At 32.9% G+C, this 15,137-nt stretch overlaps 1 protein-coding gene across 2 annotated transcripts in view; it reads left to right on the top strand.

Annotated features, from left to right (window-relative positions):
• Positions 1-15,137, top strand: part of NIPBL (NIPBL cohesin loading factor) — a 191,681-nt gene that overhangs the window by 76,445 nt on the left and 100,099 nt on the right. For both annotated transcript variants that reach the window (XM_017548241.2, XM_017548242.2), the window contains exons 2-6: positions 5,331-5,473; positions 7,216-7,381; positions 9,611-9,738; positions 12,923-13,022; positions 13,560-13,711. In XM_017548241.2, the coding sequence (XP_017403730.1) occupies positions 5,410-5,473; positions 7,216-7,381; positions 9,611-9,738; positions 12,923-13,022; positions 13,560-13,711 (610 nt within the window). In that variant the 5' untranslated portion in view covers positions 5,331-5,409. The remainder of the gene's footprint in view (positions 1-5,330; positions 5,474-7,215; positions 7,382-9,610; positions 9,739-12,922; positions 13,023-13,559; positions 13,712-15,137) is intronic.

The following is a 15,137-nucleotide window of genomic DNA, read 5'->3' as shown; positions in this document are numbered from 1 at the left end:
ATTTAGCTCATCATTAGTGTATTCAAAGATGGAAGAAATAAAAGGGGTTTGTACTTGGTAAGATTTACTTCTTAAAATGTCATTATGCAAATTTTGAGAAGAAAGTTTATGAACTTGGTATAAAACATGTCATGGTGTTTACTTATTCATTGTTATCTTGTATCCAAATCTGATTTTCCTCAAAGTGAATTTTGCTTTCTGCTCAATAGTTCAGATCAAGAAGAAAGTAAGAATAATTGAACTGCCATAGAAATGTGAATCGTATACCAAATGTGATTATAAAGTAAGGAGTCTAACTCCATAAAGCCTTTTCAGTGTCACATGGTATAGTATACTGACTAACAGTCTTTTAAACTGGATGTTTCAATCAACCTGTAAAATAATATTAGAAAAAGAATGAGACAAATCTGCATAAATGAAAGATTTCTGAGATAATATACCTGGCAAAAGCAAGATGCGGAAGAGTATATAATAAATAACAGCTTGCATTTAATGAAAACTTACTACATACCCAGCACAATTCTAAGAACTTTGCACATATTATTTCATCCTCACAACAAAATTAAAAATAATAATAATTACCTACCCCATATCAGAGATGAGGAAACTGAGGTACAGAGATTCAATAAGTAGTCCAAGTTTATGTAGTAAGCGGGGGAGTTTGGATTCAAACACACAGTCTAATTAATCTCTTTCTTCCTTGGCTATATATTTTTACTATATTGATTATATGTGCATCATAATCTCATGGATGTACCATCATTTATTATAGTAATAATGTTATACATTGTAGTTATTTTAAATGCCCATGTGCCAGATAGTCTGGGTTTGACTCCAGCTGTATGACCTTAGGCAAATTGTTTATCTTCTCTGTGCATCACATTCTTCATCAAATAAAACTGGGATATTAGCATCTCAGGTCCATATGAGGATTAAATAAAACTATTAAGGTGTTTATAACCATTTTTATTACATAGTAGGTGGTGAGTATACATGAGTTACCATTTCTATTTTTCAATCACTAAAATGTAGTAAAAATGTTGTGGGAATATCTACATGTGTATGTTTTTCAGCATGTATGTAATTATTTCTTTAGGGTATATTTCTAGAAGTGAAACTGTTGAGAAGAAATTATGCATACTTTTCAAGTCTTTGTTTATAGGGTGCAAAGTGGCCTTCCAGAAAGTTTATCTACCGTCAGATAATAAGGATGCCTTTTATTCCAAATCCATCCCAATTTTAATATTATTATAATTCCCATTGATACTGTTGTATTTGCATTTCTTTTGTTTGCTTGAGCAAGTTGTAAATTTTGTAGTGAAATTAAATGAAGAACTAGAGTCTTTAAAAATCTTGGCAAATGTTTAAAAGTTCCCTTCAAACTCATTATGATGGGCTAAATTGAAAATTTACTATAATATCTTCCCCTAATTAAGCATTCTTTTAATTAAACCTCAAGCCATTCTTAAATTTAGTTATAAATGGTTTCTCACTCAATATATTTTGTTTTATTTAGTTCTTAGTATTACAACAGTTAAATTTTTTTTCTGCTTTCTATTGCCAGTATTTATTTCTCCTACCTTATCATTTAAGTAATTGTAGGTGAGCAGGCCCAAGGCTATGACTTGTAATACTATGGTGAAATATATACCAGAATGCCAAATAATTATTTATAATAGATCTTTCAGAAGTAGGAATTATTTGTATTGAAAAGATGCCTTTTCCCTCTGTTTGTTTTGAAAAGACTCCTGTTCTTCCTTTATTCTTCCAAATCTGTTTAGTAATGCTGTTAACTTTCTGGATCACTTGCTATGTGCCAGGTGGTATGTCAAGTGATATATATGCATTGTTTTATTCCCATCACCACTTACGTGGTGGGCTACTTTCCTCACTCTTACATTTTTTCAAATCAGCAGCTCTCATATGGCTTTGCTTGGTGACCCACAATTTTAAAGACATTTTACCTGAGCTCACAAAGCACTGTACAGGGTACCCTTATATTTCTATTCCCTCTATCCCTTTCAGTGTTCAACCCACTAAATTTATTTTATAATCTACTAATCTGTCACCAATCACAGATTGTAAAAACACTACCTTAAGTGGCAGTTCTAAAGCCCTCATTAAAATCTTCTTTACAGTTTGGTTGCCATTTCATTCTGGACACATGTCAGCTTCAGTTTTACAAAATGCAGTATAGTTTCACAGAGCCAAGCAGTCCAAAACATTATTCAATCCAGAGCCAGAAATGTCATCTCTAGTTAGTTAGGTGTGTATTTGTTCATTTTTAGAATTCTAGGAATGCTGTTTCTTGATGGACCCTGGTTATCTTCCAATATAAAGTAGCAACATTTCCACAAGATTACTTATATTTATTAAAAGCTGTGACTTTACATACAATTGTAACTTCATTTCTACCAAATTCCTCTGCTGTTTTTAAAAATCTTGGATTCCAGTGGAATTAGCCATAGTTCAGTAGTGAAGATCAAATACTTTTGTCAGTAATCATTTATCAACATATAATTAAAGCACTTTAAACCAAGTAAGTATTGTTGCTCCCCAGTCCTTCCCCTTTACTTCCAGTTTTTAATTGACATCAGTATTCATTGCATTTTTATATCACTGTGAAAAGTACAATCTTGTGGTTAGATTTATTTAGATTGATTAATCTTCTAGTTCATATATGGGTGACTAAATACATAGTCATTTTTAGGCTAAAAATTCTAACCTGGGGTTGGATCTGCTGTATTTGTTACCTGGGACTTAGGAAAACAGTCAGGCAGCCCGCAATAGAACCTTAGTATATTACCCTTTTTAGGTTCTTGTCCTCTGAGTTAAATAATTAAATACAGTCACTTGTTACTTAATCTGCTTGAATATGGCAATGTACAGCAGTGAGTTGTATGTGAATAATGACATTTTTGTGATCTGTAATTTTCATTCAATGATTTCTTTCCATTAATTACTAAACGTAAGTTGGAACTTTCTTATTAGCATAAACTTATGAAAAATTCATTGTGTTTTGGTGACCTTTATCAGGAGCTTTTAAATTCCAGTGGACTTTTTAAAATTTATTTATTTTTTTGTTCATCCCCTCCCCCTGACTATTTTTTTTTGGGGGGGGGGCTAAGTCTTATCCTGTGGCCCAGGCTGGAGTACAATGACGCACACTCAGCTCACAGCAACCTCTGCCTCCTGAGTTAAAGTGATTCTCCTGCCTCAGCCTCCCAAGTAGCTTACAGGCACACAGCACCACGCCCGGCTAATTTTTGTATTTTTGGTAGAAACGGGGTTTCACCATGTTGGTCAGGCTGGTCTCGAGCTCCTGACTTTGTGATCCGCCCGCCTTGGCCTCCCAAAGTGCTGGGATTACAGATGTGAGCCACAGTGCCTGGGCTCCAACTGACTTTTTAAAGGGCTTGATGTGACTGCGAACTGCAGTGTTGCATTAAATTTCTTTAGTAATTGTTAAAGAATCACATTAATAATTTCAAATTGTAGAGTCCACAGTGTAGCAAATTGGTAGATATAGGATAGCCAGTAGTGATTATAGCTTTTCCTATGTTATTTCCTGTGCCTTTTCCTTTCAGTGGGCTTCTACTAGTAAATTTTGTCAGTCGTTTACCAAAGGAAAGTAATTTTTTTTCCTTTAGCTGGCAATTAGTAAAGAATGTACATTTAAAGGTCTTCAGACTATGAAGGAAAAAGAAGAAATGATCACCACAAAGAAAAGATAGTTAATCCTCTAGATGGAACTGGAATTTTGGATGGTGATTCTATGGATGCTTACTTTATAACTCTGTTAAACTGTGTGTGTGTGTGTACTCACCTGTTTAATGTACCTTTGCCTTTGTTCAGTAGGTCTTACATTTATTTATAATAATAATGTTTGGGGGCAAAGGAAATTCTTAATTTTAACTACCTGTATACTTCTACATTAAAAACATACTTATTTGCAAAGTTGCATTCAGACGTATGAGTAAGGGAAATTATTAGTATTATATCATTTAAATGTTTGACATTTACAACTCAAAAACTTAAAGAGGTTCTCTTAAAAGTTACTGACTAGCAAATACAACCTTAAAAAGATAAACACTTAAGCTTTTTAAACTGGAAACTACACTTCAGTTTTCAATATTAGCTCTATGGCTTAATTGATGTAGACTTCCATTTGCTGATGAATTTATAAAGTAAAAGTAATGTAATGAAAGTGTATCTTTGATTAATATGTACTTGTTAAAATATTATCTATTTACCAAAAAGGACTTATACAAGTACTGTTAAAGGAAAGATAAATGTTCCACAAGCCGTATGTTGAAAAGAAGAGAAAAATGTGGGGGCTTTGAACAGAATAACCAAGTTATCATGTGTGTCTCTGTGTGTGTAGAGAGAATTCCATCATGGTAAATACTAAACATTTAAGTCAGGTCATTTTTATGGGGAACATTAAAAATGTTAATACATGCCTTTCTCTGTCCTTTATGTGGTTGCATATTGATTATGTAACTTATAAGAAACATGTAGTGGTGGTTGAAAGGACAAGCTAAGTACATGAACATTAACTAATCATGCAAGAATGAAACAAGAAAAATTTTAAAAGATATCACAAAGGATTATATAATTCCTTACAAGATAATATTGGGCAATAAATGTCATAAGTTCAGAGTAGATTAAAGTGAGATACTTACTTGGGTGAATTAGAGGTTTCATGAAATAGCGGGAACATGCTTTGGATCTTGAAGAAGTATAGGATTTGGACCAAAGTAGTAATAGTCTTCAGGAAATGTATTAAGATGGGAATACACAGGGGAGATTTGGGAGAATGTGATTAGATCAGGTTGGTTGGAGAGGATAGTTTATGTAGGATAGTGATAAAAGACACAGCTAGAAAGGCAAGTTGAAGCTAGACTATGAAGTTAAATGTTTAATGTGCTTATAATGTGGAAATGAATTACAGTGCTTGTTGAGGTTGATCAAGTATCCCTATCTAGCAATCCAGCCTACAGTTAAGAAGCAAACTGGAACCAGATTGCTTGGGTTCAAATTCTTGCTTTGCTAATTACTTTAAACTCACTGTAAATTGATTTCCTCTTAGTAAAATGCAGAAAACAATAGTAGCTACCTTACTGGGTTGTTGTGAGGACTAAGTGAGTTAATGTGTGCAAAGCATTTTGCAGTTGCTCAACATATAGTAAGTGGTGTATTAAAAAATGACTATTATATAGGTGGAACAAACAAAAGCAGAAACTTTTTTTTATAGTGATTAAGCATTTTCCTGGTAGTAATATATCTTACATATTTCTACAAATAATTGTCTGTTTTGTGTATTGCAGTGTTTGGGAAATGGGAAGTAATGACAGCTGGCACCTGAACTAAGTACTTTTATAGGCAACACCATTCCAGAAATTCAGGATGAATGGGGATATGCCCCATGTCCCCATTACTACTCTTGCGGGGATTGCTAGTCTCACAGACCGTAAGTTTGGTTCATTTATCTAATTTAAGTTCTACTGTGTGTTAATGATAATTTTTACAGAGAATGTTTCAAAAATTATAAGTTATTTAAAACATATTTATAAAAATAGTTAAACTGCCCTTTAAAGAAAAAAAAGTTGACAGCCTGTTATCTAACTTCTTTATTATCTAACTTCTTAGTGATGTTTATTTTGGTGGTTATGTTCATTAATCTGTTGGAGTTTGAGGTATCAGCAGCCTATTTTACTCTGAATACTTAAGAATTTTAAAGAACATTGCCAGCCTTTTGAGATTTATTTAATATAACTCAATTTTTCAGAGATTTATTCTTTTGTTAGGCATTTGTAACTACAGTTCTTAGTCCATGAGTAATGATGCGAAAAGCTACCTACAATTTTAGTCATTGTGTCACCCTAACTGAATAAATAAAAGGAAAAAGATACGAGAGGGAAGAGTAGAAAGTGAGAGAATGGCACACTTTTCTTTGTATAGCATTGTGCAAGATTTCATAATCTTCATATGAAGGTCCTTCATATCAAGGACTCAAGGGAGCTAGGAGAAAGTACCTTCAAGAAATGTTTTTGTCCATGTTCAGTATCCTCCAAATACTATTTTTCTGGCTTTAGTTTAGTTTTGTTTTGTGAATTTCCAGTTGGTTTTAGTGGGGTAAAATAGGTAACAACCCATAGCTTTGAACTTAGGAAACCATCGTAACTAGTTTATGAGGTCTAAAAAAAGTGCTGTAGGTGATTGGGTTAACATTACTCAGGTAAAAAAACTTTTTGAAACTATCTTTAGTTTTTATTATCACTTTGTAGTAGGTAAGGCATAAATACTTTAGAAGTACAAAATCAGATATACTACCAGGATTTGGTTTTTCTCCCTATGATCTTTGCTATACCTAATATTTTAAAAGTTTGTCTTTCCAATAGCCCCTGTTTATTAAGTAATAATTTTATTTTCTTTGTTTTTATTAATGAAAATCCTGTTAGTTCCTATTGGGGCTGAGCAGCATGATAATTATACTGTATAGGTGATTAGAAATTAAGCCTATAACAAAGACACCTGATATTTTAGTTAGCTTTCTTAACCTTTAGACAAATGAACAAATTTCTATTAGGTGAACAGAGATTAAACAGCCGAATTTAAGCTACCATAAAACATTTATGTTCTTTTGTTTTGCTATTAGAAGAGAAAAAAGAAGAGATAACTTTAGGAATTTGTAATTTAGAAGGATATTTTTATATTACAGAATTCTATGCTATGAATGCTTTCTTGCTAGAGTGAGCTGTTTATTTGTATATACTTGAACTTTTAAAAAAATGTTACTTATCTACTTTATGAAGAGTCAGATATTGTTATTTGGTTCATTTGTATGAGCTTACTAGTGATTCTGTTAAATCTTATAAACAAGAACTAATGAATTGCTATGTTGGAAGTTAGTTTGTAACCATGCCCTTGTGGCTAGTCATTTGTAAATAAAAATTTAAGAAATGAAAAGCACGGATGAATATAAGGGAGCTGAATTTTATTCCTAGAGACTAGTATAATCTATTATGGTCCAAGTGATGTTTTGGGAGTTTTGTAGGGTTGATTGAGGTTTGTTAGGAAGAGGAGAAATGCCTTTTAATAATTTGTCATATTGATATTTATAATTTATTTTTAATCTCAAAATACAGATAAGCACCAAAGAGACTTCTTACAGTCACTCAATTTCTGATAATCTGATTTTATTCCAAATAGTCCTGAACCAGCTGCCTCTTCCATCTCCTTTACCTGCTACAACTACAAAGAGCCTTCTGTTTAATGCACGAATAGCAGAAGAGGTGAACTGCCTTTTGGCTTGTAGGGATGACAATTTGGTTTCACAGCTTGTCCATAGCCTCAACCAGGTATCAACAGATCACATGTAAGTATGATCAATTTTGTATCTAATATAAGTGAAAAGTTTTGGCCTTGCTAAGATAATCTGTATTCCTGGTTTTATTTCTAAAAATTTTAGATACATAGTTTATTTTTAAAATATATTGGTATCCAAGGGAGAATATAGTCTTATTGCAATAAGTGATTAAAGAGATTTAAATAGGCAATAGTTATTTTAAGATAATAATTCTGATCCATGTAGCTCTATGGCTATCTTTTCAACTATTTTGAAATGATCATGGGGGAGCCATCATCTGTGCAGAGATTTAAAGTTGTTTATGAAACCATATCCCTTTTTCCTGATATTGCCAAAGTGGTTAAAATTCCCAGTATATAATGGACTATGCTATTAGCTTTATTTGGAGTAGGCTTACATGCTTTTCATGAGAAGTATAACAAGAATTCAAGGGCTAATTCCATGAAAGGCTGCTATAGTTTGGGACTAAGTTTTCCTAGATGTGGAAAAATAGCCCAAAAACACTTATTGAGCTAGGAGTTTATTTAATAATTTCTAAGTCGTTTTAAAATAGAAAAGAAATACAGTCCATTCTAATCTACTCAAAATAATGGAAGGATAGAGATCTGATTATAGGCATATATTTTCACACAGTAAACGTTTTTAAATAAAATTGACTTAAATCATACAGCATATTTACAATTTTTCACACAGGTATACTTTTAAAATTTATTTTTCACTCCAAAACCAATAGGTATTTATAATAACAATACAAAAATGGGTAAAAGGTAGAGTCTCTCACTCTTATCCCTTCACATCCCACCATACAGTGTTAATTCATGTAACCTTGCATTCTTTATTATTATTTTTTAATTTAAAGATTCGTCATGTAGGGGAATGAGGATAAACACATTATAATGGAGAGGTATCTGCATTAGATGCAGAATATATTTTGGAGGCATTTTTAAAGCTGATGACTCTAAGGTGAGATACTTACCAAATGGATGTTTTAATGGAGAAGTTGAGAAATGATTGGTTAAAAATCAGAAAGAAGTATAATACTGCGGATATTTTGTCAGTCTCAAAATTCAGCAATATCTAAATCACTTCTTTTTTTTGAGATGGAGCCTAGCTCTGTCACCCAGGCTGGAGTACAGTGGCATGATCTCAGCTCACCACAACCTCCACCTCCTGGGTTCAAGTGATTCTTCTGCCTCAGCCTCCCAAGTAGCTGGGATTACAGGCACCCACCACCACACCTGGCTAATTTTTGTATTTTTAGTAAAGACAGGTTTTCACCATATTGGCCAGGCTGGTCTCAAACTCCTGACCTCAGTTGATCCACGTGCCTTGGCCTCCCAAAGTGCTAGAATTACAGATGTGAGCCCCATGTCCAGCCTCTAAATCACTTCTTATGCTTGTGCATACTTATTCAGTAGTTTTCATTAGATATTTAAAGATATAAAAGAAATAGCACACATAAAATAAGGACTTATTTTATGGATAGTTTCTTTAAGATTGCCCTAGTCTTATCATTGAACACCATCTTTATAGATCTTCATAGTTAAATCCAATGAGTAGAACATTGACATGTAGAATGTAAAATTTAAAACACTGCCTATGCTTAATTTTATCATTACCTCCCATGGTTGTGAATTTAATTTGCTATTTACATTGAAGTTTATTGAAAATTGCTGCTGTGGAGTATACTGAAATTTGCTGTTCGGTTCCCCCCTTTCTCCCATGACATTATTTGAGAAAACAGTATAAGATGGAAAAATTACATAGCCTCTGGGTCTTGTCCTAATCAATGTGGCAACAATATCTTGTTTGTAAGACATTCCCAGAAAGTTAGACTCACTCATATTCAGATGTAAGAAAATAACATTCCAATACCAAATGTCAACTTTTTGTATAACTTTCACTTCTCTACCCTTCCATTACTTTGAGTAGTTTAGAATGGACTGAATTTTTTTTTCTATTTTAAAATGACTTGGGAATTATTAAATAAACTCATAGTTCAGTAAGATAGTGTTTGGGGGCTTCTTTTCCCCAACTGTGAAGTAAAATAGAGAAAAAAAGATTGTCTTAGAAGAATTTCTCTCTGTTACGTATTTTGATAATTATATTTCTCCCAGGGATAGCGTCTTTGAAAATTCATACTGTTGGCCATACCCGTGTGATTTACTTTTATATGATAAGTCTTCTTAATGAATCAGTCACCATTTTAATTTGTGGTATGTATTTTCTCAATGCCAGAGAGTTGAAAGATAACCTTGGCAGTGATGATCCAGAAGGCGACATACCAGTCTTGTTGCAGGCCGTCCTGGCAAGGAGTCCTAACGTTTTCAGGGAGAAAAGCATGCAGAACAGATATGTACAAAGTGGTGAGTTTCTTAATAACTGAATTCCCATATCAGAACTTGTTTTATACAAATTTAAATCCAGGTCTCTTCTTTAACAAGCTTACCTGTCCTCGTGAATGCCATGTTAATGCCTTCAGTCAAGCCAAGAACAAGAAGGAAACTAAATTGATAAGATTCTTGTAGTTTAATATGTAACTGAATTCCTTTGGAATTAGACAAAGCTTTAAGTGCATTTTGTTAAATGTTTTGGAATATGTTTACTTAGCTTAAAAATATTTTTTTTGTTTTAGAAAATCAGAATTTGAAATAAGTCATAAATCAAATATTTGCAAAGCTTTTGAACATGTACATTGTAGCACTTATATAGTTTTAATACTGATTGTGATTATATTCATGGTTTTCTAATAATTGATTTAATACTCCTGTTGCCTTAGCAACAGAAAAATTGGTTAAGTATTATTATTGAAGAAAAATTGATTTATAGTATTATAAAATAATAAAAATATTACATTCAACACAGATATAATTTTTATGTAGTCACAGAGTACATTTGGGTTAAGGGCATTGTTCTGTTCAAGCTTACTGAATTTGACAAGTCCAAGTGCCTGTTTGACTCTCAAGATTAAAACAGTCAGTGAGGGAATGGTTTAGACAATTAGGAAGGTTCAACTTTATTAATTGAATAACTGTATTAAAAAATTGTACTAGCTGGGCATGGTAACTCATGCCTCAACCCCAGCACTTTGGGAGGCTGAGGATTGCTTCAGGCCAGGAGTTCAGGACCAGCCTGGGAAACATGGTGAAACCCTGTCTCTACAAAAATTAGCCAGGCATCATGGCACCTGTAGTTACAGCTACTTGGGAGGCTGAAGTGGGAGGATCACTTGAGCTCAGGAGGTCAAGGCTACGGTGAGCTCGGATTGCACCACTGCACTCCTTCCTGGGCAATAGAGCGAGACCCTGTTTCAAAAAAAAAAGAAAAAAGGAATAAAATAATTTTGCCAAATTCATTTTGGTTTACTTTGTTGGCAACATTTCCATGATGCTTCCCATTCCATTTCCTTTAAATAATATTACTTTGCTTATTCTGTGTATTTGTGTTGTTTGAATGGTATTTTGAAAGCAATTGCATCATTACTGTCGATTCCTCAAAATGCATAATGGGGATGCTTCTGACTGACTTGCCATTTAGCAAGTTGAAGGTAGGTATGCAGGACAGGGCTATATCTTCACAATTGCAATAGTAGGAGACAGATAAACAAATAATGAAAGGAAGCTAGAGTTATGAATGCTTTTGGGGGAAATGTTGGAATTGAAAGAAAATATGGAAAGAGTTGATTGGATGAAAGACTAATAGAGTAAGAGTATTATATGAGAATGAGTAAATCTAATATTGAATAAATGAAATCTTCTAAGGCTACTAATAGTACATTTTTGTAACTTATATTTTTGAGTTTTTGGGTAGTAAATCACTCTTAAAAACTTTTAGAGTGTTTACCTCTCCATCACATATATTTTTTGTTTTGTACTATACAAATTCATTTTCAGTCCAAAATATTGTTTGATTTCTATATACCCCACTTTGTAAAAGTATAAACTAGCATTTAAAATTAACCAATTAATTGCATATTGTTATTTTTTAAGCATTTTCCTGGTAATATATGGCTTTGAAATTTTAAAAGTTGGCTGGGCCTGGTGGCTCACACCTGTAATCCCAGCACTTGGGAGGTGAAGGTAGGAGGATTGCTTGAGCCCAGGAGTTCATGACCAGCCTGGGTAATACAGACTCTGTCTCATTGAAAAATTAAAAATAAAATAGAAATTTAAAAAGTTGATTTAGGGGGTCAGTAAGTTTAAATATGAGTCACATTTGTGGAGAAAATTTAATAAAATGCAGGTCACTTTAATCATAGTTCTTTGGAACTTAGAGCTCATTGGAAAGGACTGTTAGAATTTCATTTACCCCTTTTGTTTAGAAAGCCATTGCTTTCAAACCGGCAATTCCAGTTGGTCCCTGTGATGACTGTTAATTCGGGGGGCAGGAGGGAACTTTTTAACTCCTGTCTCATTGTTCATCTCCCTTAAAAAAAAAGAAAAAAGAAAAAAAACTCTCCAGCAACAATAATTATAGTAATTAAGTTATTAAGCTATGGAGCAAAACAATTTTGTGCTGAGTTCGAGTTAGAAAAGAAAACTCAGAAGTTGAAATTTAGACTATATACTTAAGAAAACATTCTATCAATGGTAGACTTAGAGGTGATTTTGAAACCTAATTTCATTCAGTTACCGACTCTAGAGCTACAGTCCTTATTGCAGTACTCATAGCAAATGAACTTCTGTTTCAGTATTTCTGATGAAAGGCACTTTTTATAACAACAGCAGGAAATGAAATATGGAAATGTAATGTGAGTCTTGCAGCTCCCAAAAAAGAGATTGGCTATAGAAATCACAAGAAAATTCAGGATGTTAACCATAGATTTTTATCTGATTTTGAAATGTCTAAATAAGTGAATTTTTCTGTGTCTCCTATATAATGAAATGCCATTTGCATAATTGAGAAATACTGTCTAGCTTGAAAATAAATGTAACAACCAGAATACTATTCTCAAGTTTTTATTTTGTAATCAAATATTCGGTTAATCCCCACTATGTGACAAGGAGTTATTGAGAAAGAAGGAAACGCTTCAAAAGACATTCAGATGGAAATTGCAGGAATTCAAACTTTCAGCCCATAAATAAAGTGCTTTTTAAAACCTATGTCTGAACCACGATAATACAGATAGCTTTGTGAAATTAAGTTCTCAAGCATGGTAGATGTATATGATAAATATTCATGTAATAAAAACTACCCTGAGTCCTGTTGGAGAAGGAATTGTGTTGTGTTAGGGACAAGGTTAGATAAGACGACTTCTAGAAAAAACTTTTCATTTATAAGGCTAAATAATAGAGCACTGAGTAAGCAAATACATTTTTTTTTAAATTATTTCTGTTTCTAGTCTTGGATTAGTTATATGGAAAATGGTGCTGTAATAAAATTGTTCTTGAAATTTGCAGTTTTACAGTGTCTATATTTTAGTCTTTGAAATGAAAACATTGGTCAAAAAAATCTCTGGAATGTTTGTGAAAGAATAACTTATTTCACTTATTTAAAGGACACTTTACTGTTAGAAGAAAATAACATTTCATATTTTTGTGTGTTGCATAGGAATGATGATGTCTCAGTATAAACTTTCTCAGAATTCCATGCACAGTAGTCCTGCATCTTCCAATTATCAACAAACCACTATCTCACATAGCCCCTCCAGGTAATATATGTATATATCATTTATTAAGTATTGTCTCCTGTGGTGAATATATGGTTCATACATTTAGGTAATGGTGAATTATGTAGAGTTTACATAGTTGAAATGCATAATCTTAAATAGTAATCCACTCGTGCATTTGCTTAAAATGTTTTATATGGAAATAGTCTAATATGCTCATTGAAACAGCCACCATCCTAGTAATGTAATTTTATACAAAAGAATGTTAAAATAACTGATGTGTTTGAGATAAGAAAATTTAGGGAGCATGGCTTTAAGTACCTTAAATTGGTACTCTTATATAAGCAGAACAAATTGCAGAGTAAACGAATTACCTGCTTTTAAAAACCATTTATTGTAACTCTTCTATTATTAATTGTAAATAATTTTATATGTTATTTGACTATTTTGCAAGATATTTGTTTGCATAGATTTTACATATATAAGCTAGAGTTTAGAGGACTTTGTGACAGTCAAATTTCAAGGAATAGCATGTTTATTTTATTTTCTTATATTTTTTATTTGGGTTTTGGGTTTTAGCCGGTTTGTGCCACCACAGACAAGCTCTGGGAACAGATTTATGCCACAACAAAATAGCCCAGTGCCTAGTCCATATGCCCCACAAAGCCCTGCAGGATACATGCCATATTCCCATCCTTCAAGTTACACAACACATCCACAGATGCAGCAAGGTAAGAAAGTTGTTTGTAACTTTACTGGGAATGTCTGAGTGCTTTAACTCTAAGCAAATTTGGTTTTTTAAAAATATAATTACTTAACACAAACTAAAATACTATACTATATACTTATGTCAGTAAGCCTTTTTAAAGATATGGCTTAAATCATTAAAACATGATACACTTATCATTTGGGAATTTGTTGTTTTGGGAGGTGAAAGAAGTAGTGACATTTTGGCTTTTTGGATTCAGTTATTATATAAGCATATTTAGGTATGAAATTAAGAAGAACTACTTTTTAAAAAATTTCTCCTTCTTACATTAGCACTAAGCCAAGGGACAATTACATTTTAGTTGGTAAAGTAGATACAGTCAGCCTTTCATATACATGGGTTCTGCATCATGGATTCAACCAAATATGGAGTGAAAATATATGGAAAAAAATTGAGTCTGTACTGGACATGTACAGACATATTTTCTTGTCATTACTTCATAAACAATATAGTATAGCAACTGTTTACATAGCATTTACATTGTATAGGCATTGTAAGTAATCTAGAGATGATTTAAAGTACTGTATAGTGCATAGGGCTATATGTAAATAGTATGCATTTTATATCAGGGACTTTGAGCATTTGCAGATTTTGGTATCCACAGAAGGTACTAGAACCAATTCCTCCTGGATACTGAGGAATTACTATTATGAAAAATTTACTGTACTGTAATAATTTATAGTAAAAATTTACTATAGTACAGTAGAGGAAAATCTTAAATGCAAAAATTTGAGATTAGATTACTAGTTCTCAATTGATTACTAGTTCTTAATATCATAATGTTGATATTATGATGTCTTCTTATGGTTATATTGCCTTGAGCTGTATTTCATAGTTAATAAAAATCTGTGGAACCAAAGAATACCCCAAATTGCCAAAGCAATCCTGAGGAAAAGGAGCAAACCTGGAGGCATCACACTACCTGACTTAAAAATACATTATAAAGCTGTAATAACCAAAATCAGCATGGTACTAACATAAAAACACATAGACCAATCCCAGAATAGAGAATCCAGATATAAATCCACATATTTACAGACAACTTACGTTTGACAAAGGCACCAAAAACATAAAATGAGGAAAGGACAGTCTCTTTAATAAATAATGCTGTGAAAAATAAACTCAAAATGGATTAAGTACTTAAATCTGAGACATGAAACTATGAAACTACTAGAAGAAAACATTGAAGGAACACTCCAGGATGTTGGTCTGTGCAAAAGATTTTTTGTGTAAGACTCATCTCTCTCTACAAAAAATTAGCCAGACATGGTGGTGTGTGCCTACAGTCCCAGCTACTTGGGAGGTGGGAGTATGGCTTGAGCCTGGGAGGCAGAGATTGCAGTCAGCCAAGATCACACCACTGCACTGTAGCCTGGGCAACAGAGGAG

This window comes from Cebus imitator, unplaced genomic scaffold, assembly GCF_001604975.1.
Source record: "Cebus imitator isolate Cc_AM_T3 unplaced genomic scaffold, Cebus_imitator-1.0 Scaffold205, whole genome shotgun sequence".
Classification (NCBI taxonomy): Eukaryota; Metazoa; Chordata; class Mammalia; order Primates; family Cebidae; genus Cebus; species Cebus imitator.
Note: the sequence above shows the minus strand (reverse complement) of the source record. Positions and strands in the feature narration are given on the sequence as shown.